We start from the raw sequence: 21171 nt of genomic DNA, 5'->3' as shown, positions 1-21171 counted from the left end.
CAAATTGATCGATTAAGCATTTGACGCGAGAGGACGCGGCGCGCGACAGACTTTTCAAATCAAAATGCAATAGCTATTGAAGGTCCAGCTGTCACGTCCAGAATTGGGAAGGCTAGCACACAGCTAAATATAAGTTGATTCAGTGGAATGGAGACTTCAGGGCTGTGGGTTGTTAAAGGAAAGCTGTGGCTGTGAACCTCTGAGAGGAGTGGCGCGTGGAATAAATGTTGATGCCTCAGGCAGAAGTAATTTCAACCAATTATCGTTCTGAACGTGTTTACAATATTGATTCTCTTTGGAGTAACGACACCAGATCTCACACATCCTTTTTTTCGATGACCAAGTGAATACAACTACTTATTGTTGGATTTACCATTGGGCATTGAGATTGATTGAGAGTCCTTAATCCGACCCTAGGCCCTACAGTTACGAATCCACGAATCTCCCGGTTCGTCCGTGCCGAATTGTCCCTGGAAGCTTGGCGGACTTGGAGATCTAGAATGACGATGGTTCCTCTCAAGATCGAGAGACATGTCTGATAGGGTTTGCCTCAGAATCAGGAAAGACTGATGTATCAACATTCAAATTGATGTCCATGGATTGAAGAACAAGGACATGGACGCGTACCCATCCCTTGCGCATCTCCAAACACCAGTTTCATTTTTTTAAATCAACTCAATCCCCTTACGTTACTGATTGCATCATGGTTCCTGAGTGAGATCTCTAAATATCTCGGTATATGATTTCTGCCTGTTCATCTCCAGCATGGTTCTCAAACATTTTGAAAGCATGACGCACCGGGAATGCGGGGCTTTTTTTCTTCTTTCTCTTCTGTTCCACTACTCCGTACCATATCGTGCTCTTTTCCAACATATCAGGGACGAAAAAGGCTTCAATCTGAACACCTTGAAGGCAAACCAGGATTCAAGGAAATTTGTAGCTTAGGATGACTCAAAAGTGTAGGTAACTAATTGGCAAATCAAACAAGTTCTAAACAATTCCGTAGTTATACTATCTACAACATGTCCAATATCTACCCTGTCTACTCCGTACAATATCTACAATGTACTGCAAAATAAAAGATGGGTTATACAGTTAGATCTCAATGATCAATAATCAACAATCAACAATCCTAAATCCAATTGCAAAAAAAAAGAGTAGAATCAACACTTGAATTGTGGATGAAGCTGAAGAGGGCCATCTCCACCAACCACAGCCATCTTCCTCGGGCATCCGGCCAGCTCCCCAACATCTTCTCTTTCTCTCTCCCTCTCTCTCTCTCCTCCTTCTATTCCTCCTTCATCCTCCCTTGACTTCTTTTTCACCTCTCTTTTTCCTTTCTTTGGTTTGTTGCTTGCATTACTAGGGTGAATCCAACTTTGGGTGTGTGTTGACCTTGTTGACTTTGTGTTTTCAAAAACTAATTTCATCCAGCCACAATCCCTTAGGTTGATCATTCCATCTATTTCACTTTTTATTTCTTACTTAACGCACTTGGTGCTCGACTTATCCTGCATTTACCTTGTTTCTTTGAGCCTTTGACGAATCTCTGTCATAGAAAGGATCGCTTTTTGTTTTTCCTTCAACTCGATCGCTTTGGGCCACCCGCAGATTGTCGTACACGAGACACACGGTGAGATTTATCCTCAAAGAGCCTCGAGTTTGGGATTTGCATTAGGAAACATTCCGTCCTGGTACGAAAACCCTCCTGTTTCATGTCGACTTTGTGGAAGCGTTTTGTCAACCCCTCTCTCTGTCTCTCTTGCTCACTGCGACTTGCCCCCCGGTCATGGAACATCTTATTTTGAACTCTTCAACTAATTCCGCTTTTCATCATTAGAGTGCGCCTCACATTCTGCTCACCTTGCTCTCATTGCATCTCCGCCTTCATTCTATGCCCACCCATCATTGAACGACCATCGTCACATTTCAGTCCACCTTAGTTCTTGCTATTCGCGCAGAGGTCATAGATTGGACGGAATTCAGGAACTGCCTTACTGAAGGCTGAAATCGATAATTCATAATGCTACCCGTTTCAAGACCGGAGGGACAGATGAATTTTAACTACGTTCCAACCACTCAGCCCATGTCAGGTACCTCGACAGGGCGCAGCTCTCCAAGTGACCCGGGGGCTGGAACTTCAAGAATGCCATTTGGTCCTTCTCCGGGTTCTATTGGTAGTTCGAGGCCGGGGGCTGGCTCCCCTTCCCACGACTTGGGATCGCGTCTGTACTCCAAGCGGTAGGTTGCTTCAAGCAAAATCCAAACTGCGACACGCCTGACATATTTAAATCTAGAGCTCGCGAAATTCAAGCGCAAGAAGGTGTATCTCCTAGCATTTGGGGCCCTCCCACAAGCGGCCATTCAACCCCGCTTCGCGAGAACATCCCCGAATCGCCAAGCCAGGACAGCTTCCCCGATCTAATCCCTACCACCAATGGTTCTATTGGTAGCCCCGGCCGCCGAGCTCGCGCTGGAACAGTACCATCTCGCTTTCCCCCGATGGGCACACTAAATGAGATGGATATGCAGTCGTCCTTCGTATCGCAGACCTCTCGACCTTCGCCCTCAACGAGTCCGTTCAGGCCCCCTGGCGTTTCGGGAATGGACACAAGTTCCAATATTGCGAGCTCGGTTGCGCCCGCCCCGGCATCGCTATCACGCCTTCGAGCTGGCTCGATGCCACAGAGAAGCAACTTCTTAGGAGGAGGCGGTCCCTTCGGTCCATCACTGTTTTCAACCAACTGGTCGACAGGTCGTGAAAGGGCTACCACTTTGACTAGTATCCGGTCTTCGGAAGGGCCAACTTCGCCAAGCCACTCATCATACTCGAGGGATGGTCTTGCAGACACGGATGTCAAGACACTGGACTATCTGGGGCTTGCGGAGACTCCTCAACAGGCGAGGGCATCTCTTGCACGTTCCTCAATGGAACAGTTGATGCAGCAACAGCAACAACAACAAGCTTCTGCGCTGCCGCCACTGTTGGCTGAGCTGGCGATGATGAAAAGCAACAACAATCGCTTCCGCTCATACTCAGTCAACGCTAAGGAGAAGTACGCGGACGACGAGGATCTTGAATATGAGAACCGTTACTCTCAACTTCCCTCGGGCACCATGACCCCATCCGCTGCTGCCACTGCCGCCCAACTAGCTGCCACACAGGCCCAAATCCACCAGCACAACCTTGCTGTTCAGGCTTTTGCCAGCCATGCCTCCGTTAGCAGACCTCGAGCACGGACTGCTGGCATACTGGAAGCTCCACCTCAGCGATCGTCCATTCGCAACTACCTTGCAACTCCTTCTCGTCTCGACAACAGCTTCAGTGCCGCTGACTTGCAGATCCCAGAGAATGGTGAATATGACGAATTGTCTGAGGCGGTTCAGCTGATGCATCTCGGCGGTGGTGGCATGCCCGCTTCGGGGGGTCGTCAGATCGGTGAGATGTCAGACGAGAACAACCAGGATGGGCCAACTCGGGCATTGTGGATTGGTAGTATTCCTGTTTCTACGACTGTCACATCGTTGGAGGCCATCTTTGGCATATATGGAAAGATCGAGTCAACCCGTGTGCTTACCCACAAGAACTGCGGCTTCGTAAACTTCGATCGTCTCGACAGCGCCGTGCAAGCCAAGTCGCTGCTCAATGGCAAGGAAATCTTCCCCGGCGCCGGTCCCGTCAGAATTGGTTATGCCAAGGTTCCTGGCGCGTCGGCAACCGGTACTCCCGGTGCTAATGGAATCCAGTCATCCCCGACTCCCGATTCAAACTTCAGATCAAACCTTACCACGGGAGATGGTTCAAATCAAGCGGAAAATTTCCACGCTATCCCCCAAATCCCGGCTTTGGCTGATCTGTTACCCGAGATGGTGCAGATTGTGCAAGAGTTTGGCGCTAGCGAAAGTGATGTTCAGAACATCACGGCAAGCATCCAGACTTCCATCGCGTTCCAAGCCTTCGAGGATGAGATCCCCTCAGTTCAGGACCCAAGCCAGTCCCGCATGTTCGATGCGCCTCGTCTCCGTGACATTCGCAAGCGCATTGACAATGGCGCATGCTCGATTCAAGAGATTGAGGAAACTGCCGAGGCCATGCTTCCTGAGATTGCGGAGCTAGCTTCGGATTACTTGGGCAACACCGTGGTTCAGAAGTTGTTCGAGTTCTGCTCTGAGGCCACCAAGGAGCAGATGCTGACTCACATTTCACCCCATTTGTCCGAAATTGGTGTTCATAAGAATGGAACCTGGGCTGCACAGAAAATTATTGATGTCGCCAAAACTCCTGCACAGATGCAGTTGATTGTTGACGCCCTTCGCCCTTACACTGTGCCTCTTTTCTTGGATCAGTATGGAAACTACGTCTTGCAGTGCTGTCTGCGATTCGCTAGCCCATACAATAACTTCATCTTTGAATCCATGCTCAACCGCATCTGGGAAGTCGCCCAGGGGCGTTTCGGTGCCCGGGCGATGCGAGCTTGTTTAGAAAGCCACCATGCCACCAAGGACCAGCAGCGCATGCTCGCGTCTGCTATCGCTCTTCACAGTGTGCAGTTGGCTACTAACGCAAATGGTGCGCTTTTGCTCACTTGGTTCCTCGATACGTGCACATTCCCTCGCCGCCGAACAGTCCTGGCTCCGAGACTTGTGCCCCACCTTGTTCACCTCTGCACTCACAAGGTTGCCTATTTGACTGTTCTTAAGGTGATCAACCAACGCAACGAGCCGGAGGCTCGTGACACCATCCTGAAAGCATTGTTCTTCAGCCCGGGTGATGAGATTTTGGAGAAGATTCTGAATGATCAGACCTCTGGTGCAACTCTGATCTTCAAGGTTCTGACTACTCCGTTCTTTGACGAGTCTATGCGGGCTGAAGTCGTAAAGAATGTGTCCAAGGTACTTACTAAGCTCAAGGCTTCCCCAAGCCAAGGCTACAAGCGCCTGATGGATGAGGTGGGCCTCTCGTCTCGCAGTAGCGGTCGGGAGCAGCATGGACGCGAGCACGGAGCTGGCACCCCAGAGAAATCCCAACACCGCCAATCCTCTCGGCACGGCAGCACGGGCTATCCCGCCCAGTCATCCATGGACAGGCAGTACAACGGACAATTCGCCCCCAATGCGTATGGTCAAAACCCTGACGCCCGGCCCATCTCCTCCGATCAAGCCAACCCCCCGCCTCTGGATTCCTACTCCAATGCGCTCGGGAACAACCTGAACGGCTTCCCCTTCTCCCAGGAACCCTTGAGCCAACAGCAGTTGCAATATCAAGCCTACCTTGCCTCCCAGGCACGTGGCGTTTCCCCAGGTTACCCGGGAATGCCGGGTGCCAACTATGGATATCCTGCCGGCTCACCTGCAGACAACCTACGATCTCTGCAACCTCAACAGACTGCGCCGCTCACGGCAGGACCCGGCCAGATGAGCCCTAATCCGATGCTCGGCCAAAACAACTATCAGCACTTCGGCCTAGTTAACCCTGCCCAGATGTATCAATATCCCCCACAATATTACCAACAGGCACAGCCGGTGCCGGGGCAGGGTGGAGGTCGACGTGGACGGGTGAGTTCATTCTCCGATCGACCCTAGTCGTCTGACCTCCACTAACAGCCCCGGCAGCGTTGAACTTAACTTGCTGTCTTTTAATTGATCTGCCTTCCACATGTATAAATTTTGATCATCTTTCTTCTTTTCTTCGAAGTATTTCATGGAGACCGGGGTTATCTTATCGTGGCATTCACTGTCCTATCTCTTCGCCCTGATCGGACGCTGGATCGCCGGCAGGGGAGAAATGGACACTGGGGAACGGGGAATGGTGGTGAAAAAGTCTTGTGTCTCCCTGGGGACCTTGTTTTGTATCTTGAAGCGTTTGGAATGACCTTGTATCTTGTGATTTAACGATAGGATTTTTCTCTTCTGTATTGTTTCAAGATCGGGTTGGCTGCCTAGGGGCATAGTGAATCGATGTTGCAAATGTGCACTTTATTTTCTGAATTTTTGGCCAGATCTTGTGAGTAAATGTAAGCCAGTGCACTTGAATTATCAAAACAGCTTCAGTCAATTCATCACTTTTTAATTTATTGGGTTCAATAATGTTCTGGAGACCTTTTTATATATCAAACTATTAGAAGAGTGTTCAAGGCGGAGAGGAAACAGGCGAATTGTACGCTAAAGCCCGTACAATCGCCTTCCCTCCGCAATTATCGAAACAATTTGTCTATGATGATCAAATTTGCAGGTGATCGAGATACTGCAATTCTCTACCAGGAAAGTAATCAAGCTTTCCTGATTGACATTCCACAGTCAATCACCCTGGCGCAAGGGTCAGTCCCTCGACGGTCAGATCTATTGGCTACAAAATCAAGCCCAGGAATAGAAGAGACCAGGAAGAAACGGTGCTTACTTTCATGTGCGCCTCTGAAAGAACCATATCCGTCTACCGAGCCCAAAAAGCCAGCTACCCGAGCCAATGTTCTTGAAACCATTCCTATCTCCGAGAGGCGGTTTCACTCCGAGCTAATATTGCCGCTTGTAAAAGATGCCCTGGAAACATTGAGGGCTGCAGTGTCCAACGATCATTGGTGCTTAGCTCGAGCTGTGCCCCGTGAGGAGGGAAATGACCACAGCTTGCAGGATTCAATTCCACAGAAGAGGCGAAAGGGAACTGATTTTACGCCCTCAAAGCCTATATCTTATGACCTTATCTCGAAATCCAATGAGCCACCAATGATCCTCTCATCTAGCTCGCCGAATGAGTTTGAGTCGCTATCGGAGCTGCATGTCGTGAAGAATCCATCTCACCAGTCAGCGATCATCAAGGTGAAGAACTACGATGACAGTGGGTTAGCCCCTTCTTCATACGAATATATGGTTCCGCCCGAGGCGAGCTTTGTGTTGTGTACCTTGCCACTTTTTGAAACTGAGATAGACCGTTCACCTTCATTGAACCATCCCATCCCTGGTCTGTCTCCGCATCAAAAGTTCAACCTCATTCTTATGGATCCACCATGGCCAAACCGATCCGTGCGGCGGAGTGGTCACTACCAAACACATCATTATTCTGAAATGGAAGTCCTCACTGAAGGCCTCCGAAACATACTTCGGGTACATTCATACTGTGCGGGAGATACAAAACAAGATCCACGCCCAGCTGAGACCCAACCTGAATCTCAGATCCAACACGAGAAGTCTCTAGCTGCTATATGGTTTACCAATGCAGAAAAGTCCCGCAAGGCAGCGTACCAAGCTCTGATAGGTGCTGGATTTCGCATCTGCGAGGAATGGGTCTGGGTCAAGGTCACCAAAGATGGAGAACCTATCTCAGCCCTGGATGGTATCTGGCGAAAACCATACGAGATTCTTGTAATCGGTCGCAAAGATGGAAAAAATTTCAATCATTCAGATGAAGACTATGACAAATGGCCGCCTCAGTTGGATGACTTGACAGCAATAAGCGAGGCTGTCACTACTCGACGGGTTATTGCTGCAGTCCCAGACCTGCATTCTCGCAAACCAAATTTGAAGTCCATCTTTGAGCGGGTCTTTTTCGCCTCCGAGGAGACAGAATCATACTCTGCCCTTGAGGTGTTCGCACGTAATTTGACGGCTGGCTGGTGGGCTGCTGGTAATGAGGTTCTTAAGTTCAATGCCCGTGAGTGCTGGGTTGATCCTGACAAGACAAATCATGGAAATTGCATTCCGGAATAAGCAAGCCCTGTAAACCATAATGAGCAATAGATCGAAGTTGAGGTTGAGTCTCGCCAAGTGTGCTCCTGCAGACTGTATCATATTTGCCAAGACTATCATATCCTTTCAAGGCCGCAATACAATTGACATAACCTACATTACAGATTGTAAGGGACTCCCTTCTTTACTATCGTGGTCCATATCTGCCCCTTCTTTCCAATTAACTATCAGTGCATGACATCTCTGTGAGTTTAAAAAAAAGCATGAGGCCTCATGTACAAGTCGCTCGAGAAATCTGACAAGTCTTAATTACATCTGCAATTAAACTGATCGGGGATCCCCGTTCGCAAGGCCCGGCCCCCAATTGTGATTATTTCCTGGGCGCGGAACGTCTCCGCCGCTGACAAAATATAATTTAAGAATTGCGGTGACTCGCGATTTGAAAAACAAAAGTATTATATATACATATGTAATTGCTGTGTACTTACAATGCTTTCTTTTTGATACCCTAAACGTGGGAAGAATCCACTTGTGTGCAAGCGCCTTAGCCTAGTCCAGCGTCGCAATCACGACTTACAGACTTTTTCGTTTTGAAATCACCAACATTCCTTGCCCCTTTCTCTAACCAGGTCTCGATCTCCTTGACGCAATGGGACAGGACCAAGAGATGAATGGACCAGAGGTCAAGGTGACGGAGGACAACGGCAATGGCGAGCGCCCAAAGTGCTTCAATAGCACGTTCCAAGAGGTGCTGTTCGTCCTGACCGCCACCATGGCCATTGGACAACAGTCATTTTTTCAAGGTTGCATTGTCGGAATTACTGCATCAATCGGGGAGGATTTGAATATGAATTCGGCTGAGATCACCTGGATTAACGCCGGCGCTTCGTACGTGGACCTTCTACTCCTGCCTATACTCCAACCAAAATCTATATATACAGAGTTGCAATCTGTCATTTTTCTCTTTCGCATTTCCAGTTGATATCAAAATGTTGGCAATATATACAAAGAGCGTGGCTAACCACACATCTACAGTCTCACCAGCGGCGCCTTTCTGTTATCCTTTGGTAAACTCGCCGACATGTTTGGTCGCAAAATATTGTTTATCATTGGCATGGCCGGCTTTGCTATTTCACTTCTAATCGCTGGCTTTGCAACGAATGCCATCTACATGGATATATTCTCCGGTATCCTGGGTCTATTTGCCGCGGCCGTTGTTCCACCAGCCGTCGGAGCCCTAGGTGCAACCTATGAGAAGCCCTCAAAGCGCAAGAATCTTGCATTTGCTTGCTTCAGCGCTGGGAATCCACTTGGATTTGTTGGCGGTATGATCATTTCAGGTGTAGCGTCGCATCTCTACAACTGGCGCGCTTCATTTTGGGCGCATGCGGTAGTTTACGCCATCTTTACGGTCTTGACCGTGTGGACTGTACCGGAGGACGGATTTGCCAAAACGCCTGTTGGCATGGAGGCGTTTAAGAAGTTTGATCTTCTAGGGACTGCGTTAATTATTGTTGGGTTTGCGTTCTTTTCAAGCTCGCTCTCGTATGTTCTCACTTTTGCTTCCTATGTTGCCATGCAGATTGCTAACAATCATATAGATTAGCTGGAGATGCAGCGAATGGTTGGAAGACAGGATATGTCCTCGGTCTCTTCATTGTGGGATTTTTCCTACTCGTCGCATTTCTGTATTGGCAGTCTGTTGCAAAACATCCTCTGATGCCTCTTTGGGTCTGGAAAGACCGCACCTTCTCACTTGTTTGTGGCCCCTCTCTTTGAATGATATAGAACGCAACTGACATCTTGCAGCTAATGGGAATATTTTGCCTCGGCTTCATGGGTTTCGCTGCCGTCACCTTTTATCTCTCCCTCTATCTCCAGGAGGTTAAGCACCTGACTGCTCTTGAGATCACTCTCAGGTTGCTTCCCATGGTTGTCAGCGGAGTGCTTGTTAATGTGGTCTGTGGTCTGTTGCTACACCGTGTGAGCAACAAGGTGTTGACTGGTATTGGAGCGCTGGCCTATACAGCTTCCTTCTTGATTCTGAGCTTCATGAAAGAGGACGCTTCATACTGGGCGTTTATCTTCCCAGCACTGGTACTTGTCGTTGTTGGCGCTGATATCCAATTCAATGTCACGAATGTATGTCTACCTTTGCCCGTTCCATCCCCCCAAAACATCGCAAATAAGCTAACCTTAACTAGATGTACGTGATGTCTTCCCTCCCGCCATCACAGCAATCAATTGCAGGCGGTATCTTCAACACCGCCAGCAAGCTCTGCAACAATCTGGGCCTTGGCATCGCTACATCTGTCGAATCCTCCATTGCTAATCGGATGACGGCTTCGACGCCTGCGATTCAACCTTACTTGTCTGTTTATTGGTTTGCGGCGGCAGCAGCGGGTCTGTCTCTGGTCATGGTGCCATTCTTGAACCTTGGTACACAGGGAAACGCTGTACCTGAGAATGATCAAAATGTTCATTTGGTTTTCAATGAGGAGAAAGCTGCTGTGGACATGCCGGTGGCTGATCCTGCCGATCTCCCAATTGCTGGTGTTACGGGATCTGTGGTGTCTCCTGCTTTAGAGATTAAGGAGACTGAAAAGAGATAGGTTGATGGCCGATTTTTGAGATCCTTTGGAGTTAAATTGTGAACATGGAAGAAAAACGAATCATCCAGAGGATATATATATATATAAACACAGATCATCATAGAGGCTCCGCTATGTTTAATATAACACAACTGGTTGTCTGGACAAGGCTATCAGTTCAGACGTGGTCTCATTCATCGTTAAAGTAAAGTAATACCTGAGGCACCACCGGAATTTAAACATACATATCTATGCTCAGACCAAATGCAAAACGCCACCCACGACTACACATGTAGATACTAGAAAGGTAGCGGCCAGAGCTCAAGTTCAATCAAACAAAGGCCCCAGACTGACCAGACTAAACCGCAAGTCCGGATTTCCACCCTGCGCCTCGATTTTCAGGAATCTCCTCACGCCAAGCTCAAGCGCAGCCTCACTGAGAGCATCTTCACTATCCTTCAGGGTTCCCCTGGCCAAAGGCCCCTTGCGCCGACCGTCCAACTCCCAGAGTGTCCCATCCACCCCCCGAACGAAAGCAACAAAATGCAAATCAACGTTATCCTCCGCCTCGGGTGCAGCGGTGTCTCCCAACTTGGCGGCATCAGCATGTGCACTCTCAAGTGCCTTGCTTTCATATAGCAAATCAGCCCGCTGGATGGGCTCCAGGCCCTCAGCTTCTTTAAGCAAAGTATCCAGATCTGATCCTGGGATGACGTGTTGACGTGACTCGCCATTTGACACGGCATGCAAAAGCCCAATCAGGCCGCAGGCATTGCGAATTGTTTGCTTGAACCACATTACCGGTTCGTTGGGGCCAGACCCTGTGTAGGGAGCTTTAGTAGCATCTTCGTTTTCACGTGATGCTTCATAGGTTTTGGAAACGGGGAAGACGAGAAGGAGGGCATGAGAAGGGCGCGGGACGAAGGCTAAGAGTTCGGGTTCATCGATTGAGAACACATCTGTAAACCCTAGAGTTGGTGGCAGTCCGAGTTGATGCACCAGGTGTGACATCACCTCGGGGTTGTTTTCTATTAATGTTAGTTGGAGTTTGTTGATGCGGGGAGGAACGTACCGAGAGGCACAAAGGCCTTTTGGGTATTTGGGACATCTACATCCGCCATCTTCGTGTTTTATAGGTGAAGTATGTGCTAAGTGAAGATTTGAGGAGTTGAAGGTGTTGGGGGTGGAATTGCGGGGTGTTGTCTCCAACTCGTCTGATTAAGCGGAGTCCACGACCTCGGGAGTTTTTGCGTCTACAAGTACGTAATTGTATGAGACAACTAGCAGTTACATTGAAAGATAGATGTTCAGATGTCTTTATACAATTTATTAATGAGACAAACTCCTGCTCCACCCCGTTATTGCCGAGATTCGCTTCTGCATCAGTGATTGGAAGGATTCGATGGAGACCAGATCAGGGATCAACAACGAACAACATACAATAGTTATATTTCCACGGCGTACTAATTGACCGGAGATATCGTAGATAGCGGAATTTGGCGAACTTGTTTCTAGTGCGAGTATTGACGGAAAAGTCCATATAGGATTACTTCTCTCGATGGTGGCTGCGTTACGAATAATCTTGAAGCTTTCCATAAAATTCTCACGACAAACAGTGAAGAAACCCTGACCTGATTTCATCCACCATGCCTCCAATCACAGGTCCTAACATACTGGTCATTGGCGGCTCGTCCGGGATTGGAGCAGCGATAGCTAAGCTGGCCGCCGCCGAGGCGGACGTTCACGTCTCGATTACCTCGTCCAATCTCGCCCGTGTGGAAAAGACTGTCCAAAGGATCACAACGGCCGTGCCAGATGCCCAGATCAAGGGCTATACAGTTGATGTCGGTGGGGATGACATCGAGTCTCGCCTAGAGAAACTATTAGAGGAGGTGACGGCAACAACGGGCCGTCCCCTCGACCACTTCGTCTATACCGCCGTCAAACTCGAGTTTAGATTTCTCCACGACGTGACCGTTGACTTTCTGCGCGGTGATGCGCAATTCTTGGTCTTCGTGCCGCTTCTTATCGCCAAAATTGCCCCGCCCTTCATGACCAAAAGCTACCGATCGTCCATCACGTTCACCAGTGGTCGCATTGCAGAGAAACCCATGAAAGGAGCGGCGGTGCTGGCGAGCTGGGGCGCAGCCTTGTTTGATATTACGCGCACCCTTGCGCTCGACTTGGCCCCCAGTCGGGTCAATCTTGTTAGTCCCGGAACGACAGATACGGAGCTCCAAGGCCCCGAGGAGCAGCGCGAAAAGAAGATGGCGGCCGCTGCGGAGAGGGCACTCTTGGGCAAAGTGGGAACACCCGAGGTGGCCGAGGCGTATATTTACCTGATAAAGGACTGGAATAACACGGGCACTCATGTAAGCACCAGCGGGGGGATTTGGTCCAGTAGAGTAGGTCATTAGGATGGTTGCACCGGAGGCTTCCAATAGGCAGCTCCTCATCTCTTATCTCTCTGTGGCCTTGAAATTTAGGCTAAAAGGAATATAAAGCTCTGTTTGCATAATTTGCATAATTCATATGGCGAATGACACAAGATATGCAAAGCGTCATTGACATCTTGCAACCCTTGAGGTCAATTTTTTACAAATTCAATCTCTGGTTTCATTAGACTCTGGCCAAATTTTAGGCCAATCGATCGAGAAAGACTCCTCTACTCCAGACCCGATTGTGTGAAAAAAGGAGGTTTGAAATCACCGAGGCAAGACCGGTGAGAAATTCAAACCCCCAGTGGCGCCAAACAAAGGGAGGTATACATACTGTTTCCAGGAATCGGTATCCTGAGCACCGGGATCGTCACGTTCTTTGCTCAAAACGTGTACAATTCCTTTCAGTAATCTTGGATGACTCCATAATCGCCACCAAGTGAGTGACCAGATGTTCCACAGCTGCTCCATTTTCGGGCTCCATCGCCGACGGTGGATCAAGGTCAAACGAAGCTAGACCTAACGTACGCACTAGCACTTGCAAGAACCCCTGTTGACTCGCTGCTAGCGCGGAAGTTACAGTACATTGGGGTCAACACCGAAAATCTAGTCGAATGTTGCAAAAGTCTATTCTCGCGCGGGCCAATTCCACTGCACCCAGACACCTGTCACCTCGCGACACAGATACATCTCCACCTGTCATTTCGGCAGCTACAAATAAATGAGATGTCGTTCGGCGATTCCACATTATTGACGCATACTATCACTCATTATTTGCTACCACTCGGACGGCAATCAAACCCCGGCTCCAGTCTCCATTGTAAGGACTTAACCCAAGAGGACCCCTGCGGTCGATCGCCTCGTGGCCGGCCTAGTTCCGTATCATCCGTGAGACTAAAAACGCCGTCCTAGGCCCAAACTGGAATATTCTTATTTCTTGCCCCCCCCTAATTTATTTAAGATTTCTGCAAGAATTTCTGCAGACCCGACAGGGGTTGTCTTTATTAAAAATCCTTCCTACCCACACATGAGACCGGCCGGCATGACAATCATTTACCGGTGATATGCTCGATAATATGAGTGAAGAACATCACAGGAAGACTGCGGTGCAAACCGTGGCCGCGGTCTTCTTGCCAATTGCTACTATCACTGTTATGTTGCGCATATATGTGCGTGGATGGATTGTCAAGGCTTTTGGATGGGATGATGGGATGATGGTGGTTGCATTAGTATGTGGAATCCTGAATCTTTCGATCTAAATCAATTGATCCTTCGGCCCCCGCCGAGCCTGCACTGTGGAGTTAAGTTCGAATTCTAATTACTTTAATTATGACAGCTGTTTTACGCCATGTTCTGTGGATGTATGATCGGAGGAACAAGATATGGCACAGGATACAAGTTCGAACACCTCGAACCCATCAATGCTGTCATTGCCATGAAGTACTGGTGGCTTTGCGAGATTGCCTACTGCTTCGCTTCTATCGGATGCAAAATCTCTGTTTGCATTTTCTTGATGCGCATCACTATCAGACCCCTTCACATCTGGGCTCTGTACACTGTCATGGTCTTGACCGTCCTTGCTGGATTGGTCTTCATGTTCCTGATGCTCCTACAGTGTCATCCATTGAAATTCTTCTGGACACGGACGATGGTTCCTCAGCCCGAGGGCTCCTGTATTGATATCAGTATAATCATCAGCATGACATACGTGTACAGCGCATTCGCCGCATTGTGTGATTTCACCGTCGGCATCTTGCCCATCTTTCTCGTGCACAAGTTGCACATGAAGCGCCAAACCAAAATTGCCGTAATGGGCATTTTGAGCATGGCCTGCGTGTACGCCTTCCTTTCCCTGTTTTCAGCTGTTTCGGGCGACTGACAAACCTCTCTAGTGCTTCATCGGCGGTCATCGTCCGCATTCCTTTTGTCAGAACCTTCGCTGACGATGATTTCCTTTGTATGTCCGACCCAACCTCTCCGATCAAACCGCAAGGCTGGACCCGAAAGACTAACATTTCCTGCAGACGCGACCATTGAGATCGCCATATGGTCCAACATCGAAGCCGGCCTGGGAATCACAGCCGGCAGTCTCGCAACTCTACGACCTCTCCTTCGCGTCATCTTGGGCTCCCACACTGACCCAGAATACTCATCTGGATTTCCCGGTGCGCGATCACGGAGTGCATCGCGCCAGCTGGGTGGAAACAATGGCCAGTACCCACTCGGCTCAATAGACGACAATGTTCAGTCTCGGCTGAGACCGGATAAGCTTGCTGTCACTGTGACGACGATTAAAAGCCAGCGAGATGTTGACACATACGGTGGGCCGTCTAGTCCGAGTAGCAGTGAGGAGAGGTTGACCTTTGACCGCTATCTGCCAAATGTACAGGGTGACATGGGGCTGGGCATTCATCGGACGTTGGAGGTCACGCAGACTACAACAGATACACATGAGAATGAGCGCAGGATTGCGAAGGAACATGTGTAATTGACTTATGGACATGACCCAAAACTGTACATCATCTCTTCTATTGTTAATAATTACTTTTGATACGCTTTTTTGTGCAGAAGGACGGAGTTGAATATGATGGAGAACAAGCTCAACCCGGGGGAATATTATATCATAGTGGATATGCACTTGTTAGCATAGGGCAGATCATAGACCAAGCCAATCTTAGCTTGATCAAAGATCATCCAAAAACGACTAGTAGTATAATCTATCTCGGATTTATCCACTGGTCGATGCCTATTTTTAGACCAATTAATTGTTTAAGGCTTGTCGATTTTAAAACCGAATGTATCAAACAGGACATACCAGTCAATTTCACCAAGCTCATTCTTAAACGTCATGCTAGTTAGTTACTTGATAGTCGACGAAGGTAGTGAAAGGATAACACATTAGATTTGTGATATTGTGTTCAGTCGATACTAAATATAACTGTCATACAATTCAATCGAATTTAGTGTTGGTAGATAGTTCATCCGCTCTATTTAACGAACAGACTGCGTTTTCTGCTTTAAAGGCAAAAAGACATCCGTCCAGAGCTCACTCGCTTCACCCAAATAGTATGCCAAATCAACATCTGCCAAACTGGCATTCTCATCACCAGCCATAGTCTCAAGCTGCGAGATCAAGTTCTCTAGTCCAAATGCTTTACCCGTTGCCTGTGTAGCACCAGCTTCAAGCATCACATTCACCACGTGAATGTGGAAATGGTAGTAAGTCGGTTGGTCTAGTACATATAACGAGTCAGCAAACCAATCTGGTTTCATCTCAATCCTTCTCCGGGATATCAAAACCTACAATGAACATAAAGCTTCAACTGATCTTCCTCCAAACCCGAATACATAGAGACTGTGGCCTCTAGCACGCGCTTTCGCAGGTACTTCAACCAAGGCACATGGCTCTTCTTCAGGTCCCTCAAGCTCCAAATATCGCGTCTATGCACAAGTGCCAATAAATGCAACGACCCCATAGTCTTGCGGTCCCAGTTGAGATCAGGCAACATCATGAACCCATCTTCGGGGCCATGCCCCTCATCCCGCATTATAACATCTTCTTGCTCGGTGCGCCCTTCAAGGATATTGAAAACCCAATTCAACCGCCCCTCCTCGCGCTTCGCTTGCATGTACGGCCGTACGTGCTGATGGTAGATAGTGGAGGTTTCGGTGACCATGCGTAGCTGTTGATCAGAGTATTTTTTGATATGGGATTCTGTGCAGGGCCAGATGAGGTTTAGTTTGAGGTCCTGTTGTGGTTGGATTTGGGCTGCTGCTTCAGCGGGCGTAGGATTTTGATTGGCTGTGCTTTTGCCACTAGATGAAGCGAGGTACCAGCGGTAGATGTCGTTGTCACCTAAGTTGTTGACACCTGTGATAGCGGCGTGGAAGGCTTGGAGAACAGCGAGAGACTCTGTTGCGAAGGCTGCACGCTCAGCGATCAGGATACCTTGCTGGTCATCAATTGTACCAAGGAGAGCGATGCGGCGGCCATTTTGATCTGCAAGGTATTATCTTTTAGTTTATTGAGTCCTAATTGCGGGGTTTGGGTTGAGGTTTGCGGGGTGATACCTTGTTTGAGGAGCTTGCTCAGATGGAATTTGGAGATCAATGCCTCTGGAGCAACCTTAGTGGTTTCTGTGGAGTCATTCATGGCTAAAATTCCTTGATACAAGCCCTGGAGTAGATAGTAAAGTGTTGCAAATGGGCTCAAAAGCTTTATCGGTTTGGCCAGTGGGCGGTCAGGCTTATCAGAGGTTGACTGACTAGTTAACTATAGATCTATGGACTTGCCCAGCAATTAAGGCATATATGTACCCTTCAAAAGTTCTCTGGAGAATCAAAAATGGAATTGTTGCAGAGACCTCGATATTTGAGAGCTTTGAATGAATTGCCAAGTGCTCAAATAGCAAGGCAAGCTATTAAGAGTTTAATGAATATGAAGTATCTTATTAACAAGCATTCTCCCAAATCACTGCAAATATAAAACGGTAATTAGCCCTCAGGCAACAGCCCCATTCTTCTCATTGGCCGCCAGCGCCGGTGTTGTATGCATCTAAGTAATCAGAACTATGCCCTAGTGAGGTATAGGAGGAAAGGAACAGAACATACCGCATCTGCAAACTGCAGCCACTCCTCCACCCCCTTGACAAATGTATCATCTGCCGCAGGGAGAGCCTCATGTCCCCAGACTATGAAGTCATCAAAGGTGCCCTGCGTTTCAAGGATCTTGACCGGCTCTTCGGGCTCAGCCTCATGCTCAACGCCCCCATTGTCTTCTCGTTGCGTCGCAGGTAGTACGCGGTCTGTGGGTGTCGCAATAACGCCTATAGCCCACATATGCCGTCAGTTAAATCAAATAAATGCGCGATCATGTAGCTAGCCAGTGCTAGTCCTTCATTGCGGAAGTTGTCGTACCTCGATAACCATCAGGAATGGCAACGCGCCGACCTCGAAGTTTGCGTCCACGGAAATGCGCGGTTTGTGTATTATCTGGACCAATGCTTTTTTTTAGTCGCAGTTTGCTCAAGCTAGAAACGCGTTTCGTACCCTTTTCTTCTTTCACGGGTGTCCAATACCGGTTGAGTGAATCAACCGGTCCGTCGTGGTGGATTCGACAGGGAATGATATTTGGTGTGTATTGCAAAGCCGAATCATCCTTCTCCGATTGTGTAGCTTTTGAGCTGGGTTGAATGGCATACATGTCGGGCATTGTGTCGGTTCGTTGTCGCTCAAGGAATGCGCTCTCCAGGGGATGTTCAAAGGTAAGTGGCACAGTATTGGAAATTCTTAGAAATTGTCCTATCAATTGGTTGTGTGCCTATTGCCTGGGATTTGGGGATGGGATTGGGAATATCTCTGAAGGTGAAGGTGCTGGGTGAAAGATCGGAAAGAAACGCGACGCGCTCTCCGCGTTAAGTGGAATTTGCAAGTTGAATCAACGATAACTACCTAGGTACACATGTGTACATAATTACTGACCAGGATAAACAGATGAAAAATTGTGAGTCACTGAGTATCATTACCTAGATACTTACATAGCTATATGCCATCTTATTATGATAATTGGAAATTTTGCAATAATACAAAACAATTCAATTGATGAGAATCGGGGTATACATGTACAAAGTATGTCAAAAATCACTCGAAGCTATATCGAGATATCCAATCACCGCTTGCGATTGGTCTTCTTCTTCTTCTTCTTTTTCTTTTCTCCTCCCTCTCCCTTCTCCCTGGTATCGGCGATCATTCGTGCAGGCCACTTCTTCAAATGCTCGCGTTCAAACGCATCCTTCTCGCGCCGATACAGGGCCATAGTAGCTCTCGCATCCTCAACACTGGAATGCGCTCCGTCCTGAATCTTCAATCCCAAGAACTCCTCAGCCAACATCTTCAAGCGTGGTGATCCACCACCCGCAATTTTCCGGTAGGGTGGGTGCTTGCTCGTGTCTCGGATATCGCGCTTAGGGTGACTGAGCAGAAGAGCATCCAGATCATTGCTGACGGCATGGCCTACAAGGATGCGGCCGCTCATTATCTCTGCGATTTCTTTCTGAACGTGCTCGAGGGTTCGTGCTTCGACCATGTGTTTCGGGGCGATTCCGCTCACATGCGTACGCCAGTCTGTAACCATTTCCTTTGGCCGTACATATGAATCGTATATTTGGTCGCCGTTGAAGTTGACTACACTGACGCGTGCGAGTGCCGAGTCGTTGTCCGGGTTGGGTCCCACGCCCACCATTTCACAATCCATTGCGATATACTTTCCTAGTTCAGCACTGACTCAAAGTTAGCGATCGATCCTTTGAATAGTCCAAAGAGTTTGGGGCGCTGAATGCGGGGGTAAGACTAGCACTTACGTCGCCGAACGACCTTCATTTTCCTTGTGACGAGAACTTGTTTCTGTCTGCACTGGAGCTGCTGCATTGGATTTTCTTCGCGTATATGGAGTAGATGAATCATCTGTTTCAGACATTCTCTTGCGCTTGGAGGTTGGTTTGTTGTCTCGGTATGGCTTTTGCTTCTCTGTCAACTTGCGTTTCCTCACAATGTCATCACCGTCGGTCTTGGGCTTGACAGGAGTATCCTTCTTGAGAGTCGCCTGTAGCTTCTTCCAATTACTGGAGAGGGCTGGCTTGTCCATGATACAAAGTGGCTTCAATGTAAGAAGAAAGTTGGCGAAGATAAAAAAAGACGATAAGCAAGTAAATTTTCGGGACCCACTTTTTACTTTTGATAGTGACCTCGGGATACTTGGGCTTCATCTACTTGCCTGCGTACGTTTATGTAACCATATGCACATATGTAGTTTTATGTAGATACTTGGACGCTCATCTTATGCTATTTTACTTCACTTTAATAATTTTAATACATACGTATGTATGTATGTACCTTGGTATATTATAGAACTACAATTGTTGATCGTGAAGAGAAAAGATATAGACCTTTACTATGAACCACATTATATGTCCAGACAATAAAATGCACGCGCTTTTTTGGGAATATGCAGAATTATTCGTATCCAGTTCGGAAATCCTTCGCAGTCCACTTCTCCGTAATCTGTCTCTTGGCCTTGCGAGCTTGCGTGATGGGTGTACGGGACTCGAGCTTGCCCTGAACGATCAATGTGCGGAATCGGTCGTCTAAGAGATTGCCTTCCGGCTTCAACAGCCGTAGAGAATCTTGCAATTCATCAGGAAGCACCAATTCCAATGGCTGCTCGGGAACACTGAAAGATTTTGTTAGTTGCAAAATACACACATGGTAAAACGGGACAGAACATACGCTCTCTTGCCACCAAAGGTTTTCTTGCGGAGGGCAGTGTCATCGCCTTCAGAATCATCCGCATCTGACTGATTCTCGCGCTCAAGGCCCTTTTGCTCAAGTTCCTCAGTGATTTTAGCGATATGCGCGGCCTGTGCTTCTCTCTTTTGCACCTGAGCCTCCCACTTCGCTTTCCGCTCCGCTTCCTTGCGTCGCTTGATCTTGTTTCGTTGGGCCTTGGTCTTGCGTTCGGGACGCTTCTTGTTCAACCACTCGGGCTTCTCGTATTCGCTCTCGAAGCCCTCCCAGGCACTCTCATCATCTGACTTCACCTCGCCGTCGTCATTTCGGGCCGCTTCGATCAAGCGCTGCTTCTCGGCTTCCTTTGCCTCTTCTTCCAGGCGCTTCTTTTCGGCCTCTACTGCCTTAGCACCATGGGTTTCCAACAGATGGTCCCACTCTTCGAACACAGGGTTGTAACTGGTTCCTGCGTGAGGCATCTTAACAGATGGGATGGGCTTTCCATTGGCAGCAAGGGAGATCGGGGCATGTTTTAATGTGATTGGCTCGGTCTTGGGCTTGGGCTTCTGCAAGAAATCAAAGCGAGGGTCGTCGTATGTGGTTGTGGGCTCCGCATCTTCCGCCCAGGGATCGTAGAACTCATTTTCGGTTTTCTTCCCCAGAGGCTTTGCGTCCTTGGCGACTTGCTTCAGGCGCAGGTATTCCTTGCGGCTGACCCAGTCGCTCTTGGGCTTCTTGGTTTTCGGTTCAATGACTCCATCGGTAACATTGGGATTAACGCGCTTGCGCCCGTCCAATGCGGGGATCATAGAGCGCTGGGCGAGAATCTCGTCCGACTTGAGGGGCTTGTGCTTTTTGGCGATAGACTTGCGCACCTCTTCATTACCGGTGGTATCGATAGTGAAAAGTTCATCAGAAGGTTTCTCAGTCAGAACGCCACTATTTAGGCAAGAAAGGTTAGATCCCCAATGCAAAGTCAAGGTTGGAAAAAAAAATTCAACGAAAGGAATAGTTTTACCCTTTGATCTCTGCATCCTTCAGATGGCGCAAACCCTCCTGAACTTCAGTGACATCGACATTCTTGCGCCACGCCTTCTTACCCTTACGGGAAGGCTGCTTGAATTGATTCGGGGCATCCACGGAAGTCGACATTGTGGTGGACAATAGTGTAGACTAAG

General features: G+C 48.4%; 10 protein-coding genes across 10 annotated transcripts; 5 read left to right on the top strand and 5 right to left on the bottom strand.

The window, feature by feature from the left end:
* Positions 1 to 2023: 2023 nt before the first annotated feature.
* N7529_002847 (putative RNA binding protein Jsn1) lies at positions 2024 to 5583 on the top strand (the record flags this gene model as incomplete). Its single annotated transcript, XM_057238375.1, has 2 exons — positions 2024 to 2241; positions 2298 to 5583. The coding sequence occupies 2 exons, from the start codon at positions 2024 to 2026 to the stop codon at positions 5581 to 5583; spliced, it is 3504 nt and encodes a 1167-aa protein (XP_057100986.1).
* A 633-nt stretch (positions 5584 to 6216) lies between these two features.
* N7529_002846 (MT-A70 family) lies at positions 6217 to 7701 on the top strand (the record flags this gene model as incomplete). The annotated part of the gene is made up of 1 exon (XM_057238374.1): positions 6217 to 7701. The coding sequence occupies one exon, from the start codon at positions 6217 to 6219 to the stop codon at positions 7699 to 7701; it is 1485 nt and encodes a 494-aa protein (XP_057100985.1).
* Positions 7702 to 8329: 628 nt separating this feature from the next.
* Positions 8330 to 10292, top strand: N7529_002845 (uncharacterized protein; the record flags this gene model as incomplete). Its single annotated transcript, XM_057238373.1, has 5 exons — positions 8330 to 8568; positions 8716 to 9225; positions 9282 to 9438; positions 9490 to 9822; positions 9885 to 10292. The coding sequence occupies 5 exons, from the start codon at positions 8330 to 8332 to the stop codon at positions 10290 to 10292; spliced, it is 1647 nt and encodes a 548-aa protein (XP_057100984.1).
* A 306-nt stretch (positions 10293 to 10598) lies between these two features.
* N7529_002844 (ubiquitin carboxyl-terminal hydrolase) lies at positions 10599 to 11392 on the bottom strand (the record flags this gene model as incomplete). The annotated part of the gene is made up of 2 exons (XM_057238372.1): positions 10599 to 11299; positions 11344 to 11392. The coding sequence occupies 2 exons, from the start codon at positions 11390 to 11392 to the stop codon at positions 10599 to 10601; spliced, it is 750 nt and encodes a 249-aa protein (XP_057100983.1).
* A 525-nt stretch (positions 11393 to 11917) lies between these two features.
* N7529_002843 (short chain dehydrogenase/reductase family oxidoreductase) lies at positions 11918 to 12688 on the top strand (the record flags this gene model as incomplete). Its single annotated transcript, XM_057238371.1, has 1 exon — positions 11918 to 12688. The coding sequence occupies one exon, from the start codon at positions 11918 to 11920 to the stop codon at positions 12686 to 12688; it is 771 nt and encodes a 256-aa protein (XP_057100982.1).
* A 1097-nt stretch (positions 12689 to 13785) lies between these two features.
* Positions 13786 to 15197, top strand: N7529_002842 (uncharacterized protein; the record flags this gene model as incomplete). The annotated part of the gene is made up of 4 exons (XM_057238370.1): positions 13786 to 13938; positions 14046 to 14545; positions 14602 to 14666; positions 14734 to 15197. 4 exons carry the CDS (start codon positions 13786 to 13788, stop codon positions 15195 to 15197), a joined length of 1182 nt encoding a protein of 393 aa, XP_057100981.1.
* A 503-nt stretch (positions 15198 to 15700) lies between these two features.
* N7529_002841 (putative mRNA decapping hydrolase) lies at positions 15701 to 16862 on the bottom strand (the record flags this gene model as incomplete). Its single annotated transcript, XM_057238369.1, has 3 exons — positions 15701 to 15942; positions 16014 to 16709; positions 16781 to 16862. 3 exons carry the CDS (start codon positions 16860 to 16862, stop codon positions 15701 to 15703), a joined length of 1020 nt encoding a protein of 339 aa, XP_057100980.1.
* A 348-nt stretch (positions 16863 to 17210) lies between these two features.
* On the bottom strand, positions 17211 to 17921 carry N7529_002840 (ribonuclease H2 subunit C; the record flags this gene model as incomplete). The annotated part of the gene is made up of 3 exons (XM_057238368.1): positions 17211 to 17264; positions 17321 to 17535; positions 17627 to 17921. 3 exons carry the CDS (start codon positions 17919 to 17921, stop codon positions 17211 to 17213), a joined length of 564 nt encoding a protein of 187 aa, XP_057100979.1.
* Positions 17922 to 18377: 456 nt separating this feature from the next.
* rex4 (putative 3'-5' exonuclease) lies at positions 18378 to 19352 on the bottom strand (the record flags this gene model as incomplete). Its single annotated transcript, XM_057238367.1, has 2 exons — positions 18378 to 18987; positions 19069 to 19352. 2 exons carry the CDS (start codon positions 19350 to 19352, stop codon positions 18378 to 18380), a joined length of 894 nt encoding a protein of 297 aa, XP_057100978.1.
* Positions 19353 to 19720: 368 nt separating this feature from the next.
* Positions 19721 to 21145, bottom strand: N7529_002838 (ribosome biogenesis protein NOP53; the record flags this gene model as incomplete). Its single annotated transcript, XM_057238366.1, has 3 exons — positions 19721 to 19937; positions 19994 to 20932; positions 21012 to 21145. The coding sequence occupies 3 exons, from the start codon at positions 21143 to 21145 to the stop codon at positions 19721 to 19723; spliced, it is 1290 nt and encodes a 429-aa protein (XP_057100977.1).
* Positions 21146 to 21171: the final 26 nt, after the last annotated feature.

Source organism: Penicillium soppii (assembly GCF_028829465.1).
Source record: "Penicillium soppii strain IBT 18220 chromosome Unknown utg000003l, whole genome shotgun sequence".
NCBI classification, from domain to species: domain Eukaryota; kingdom Fungi; phylum Ascomycota; class Eurotiomycetes; order Eurotiales; family Aspergillaceae; genus Penicillium; species Penicillium soppii.
This window is presented reverse-complemented; position numbering and strand designations above follow the sequence as displayed.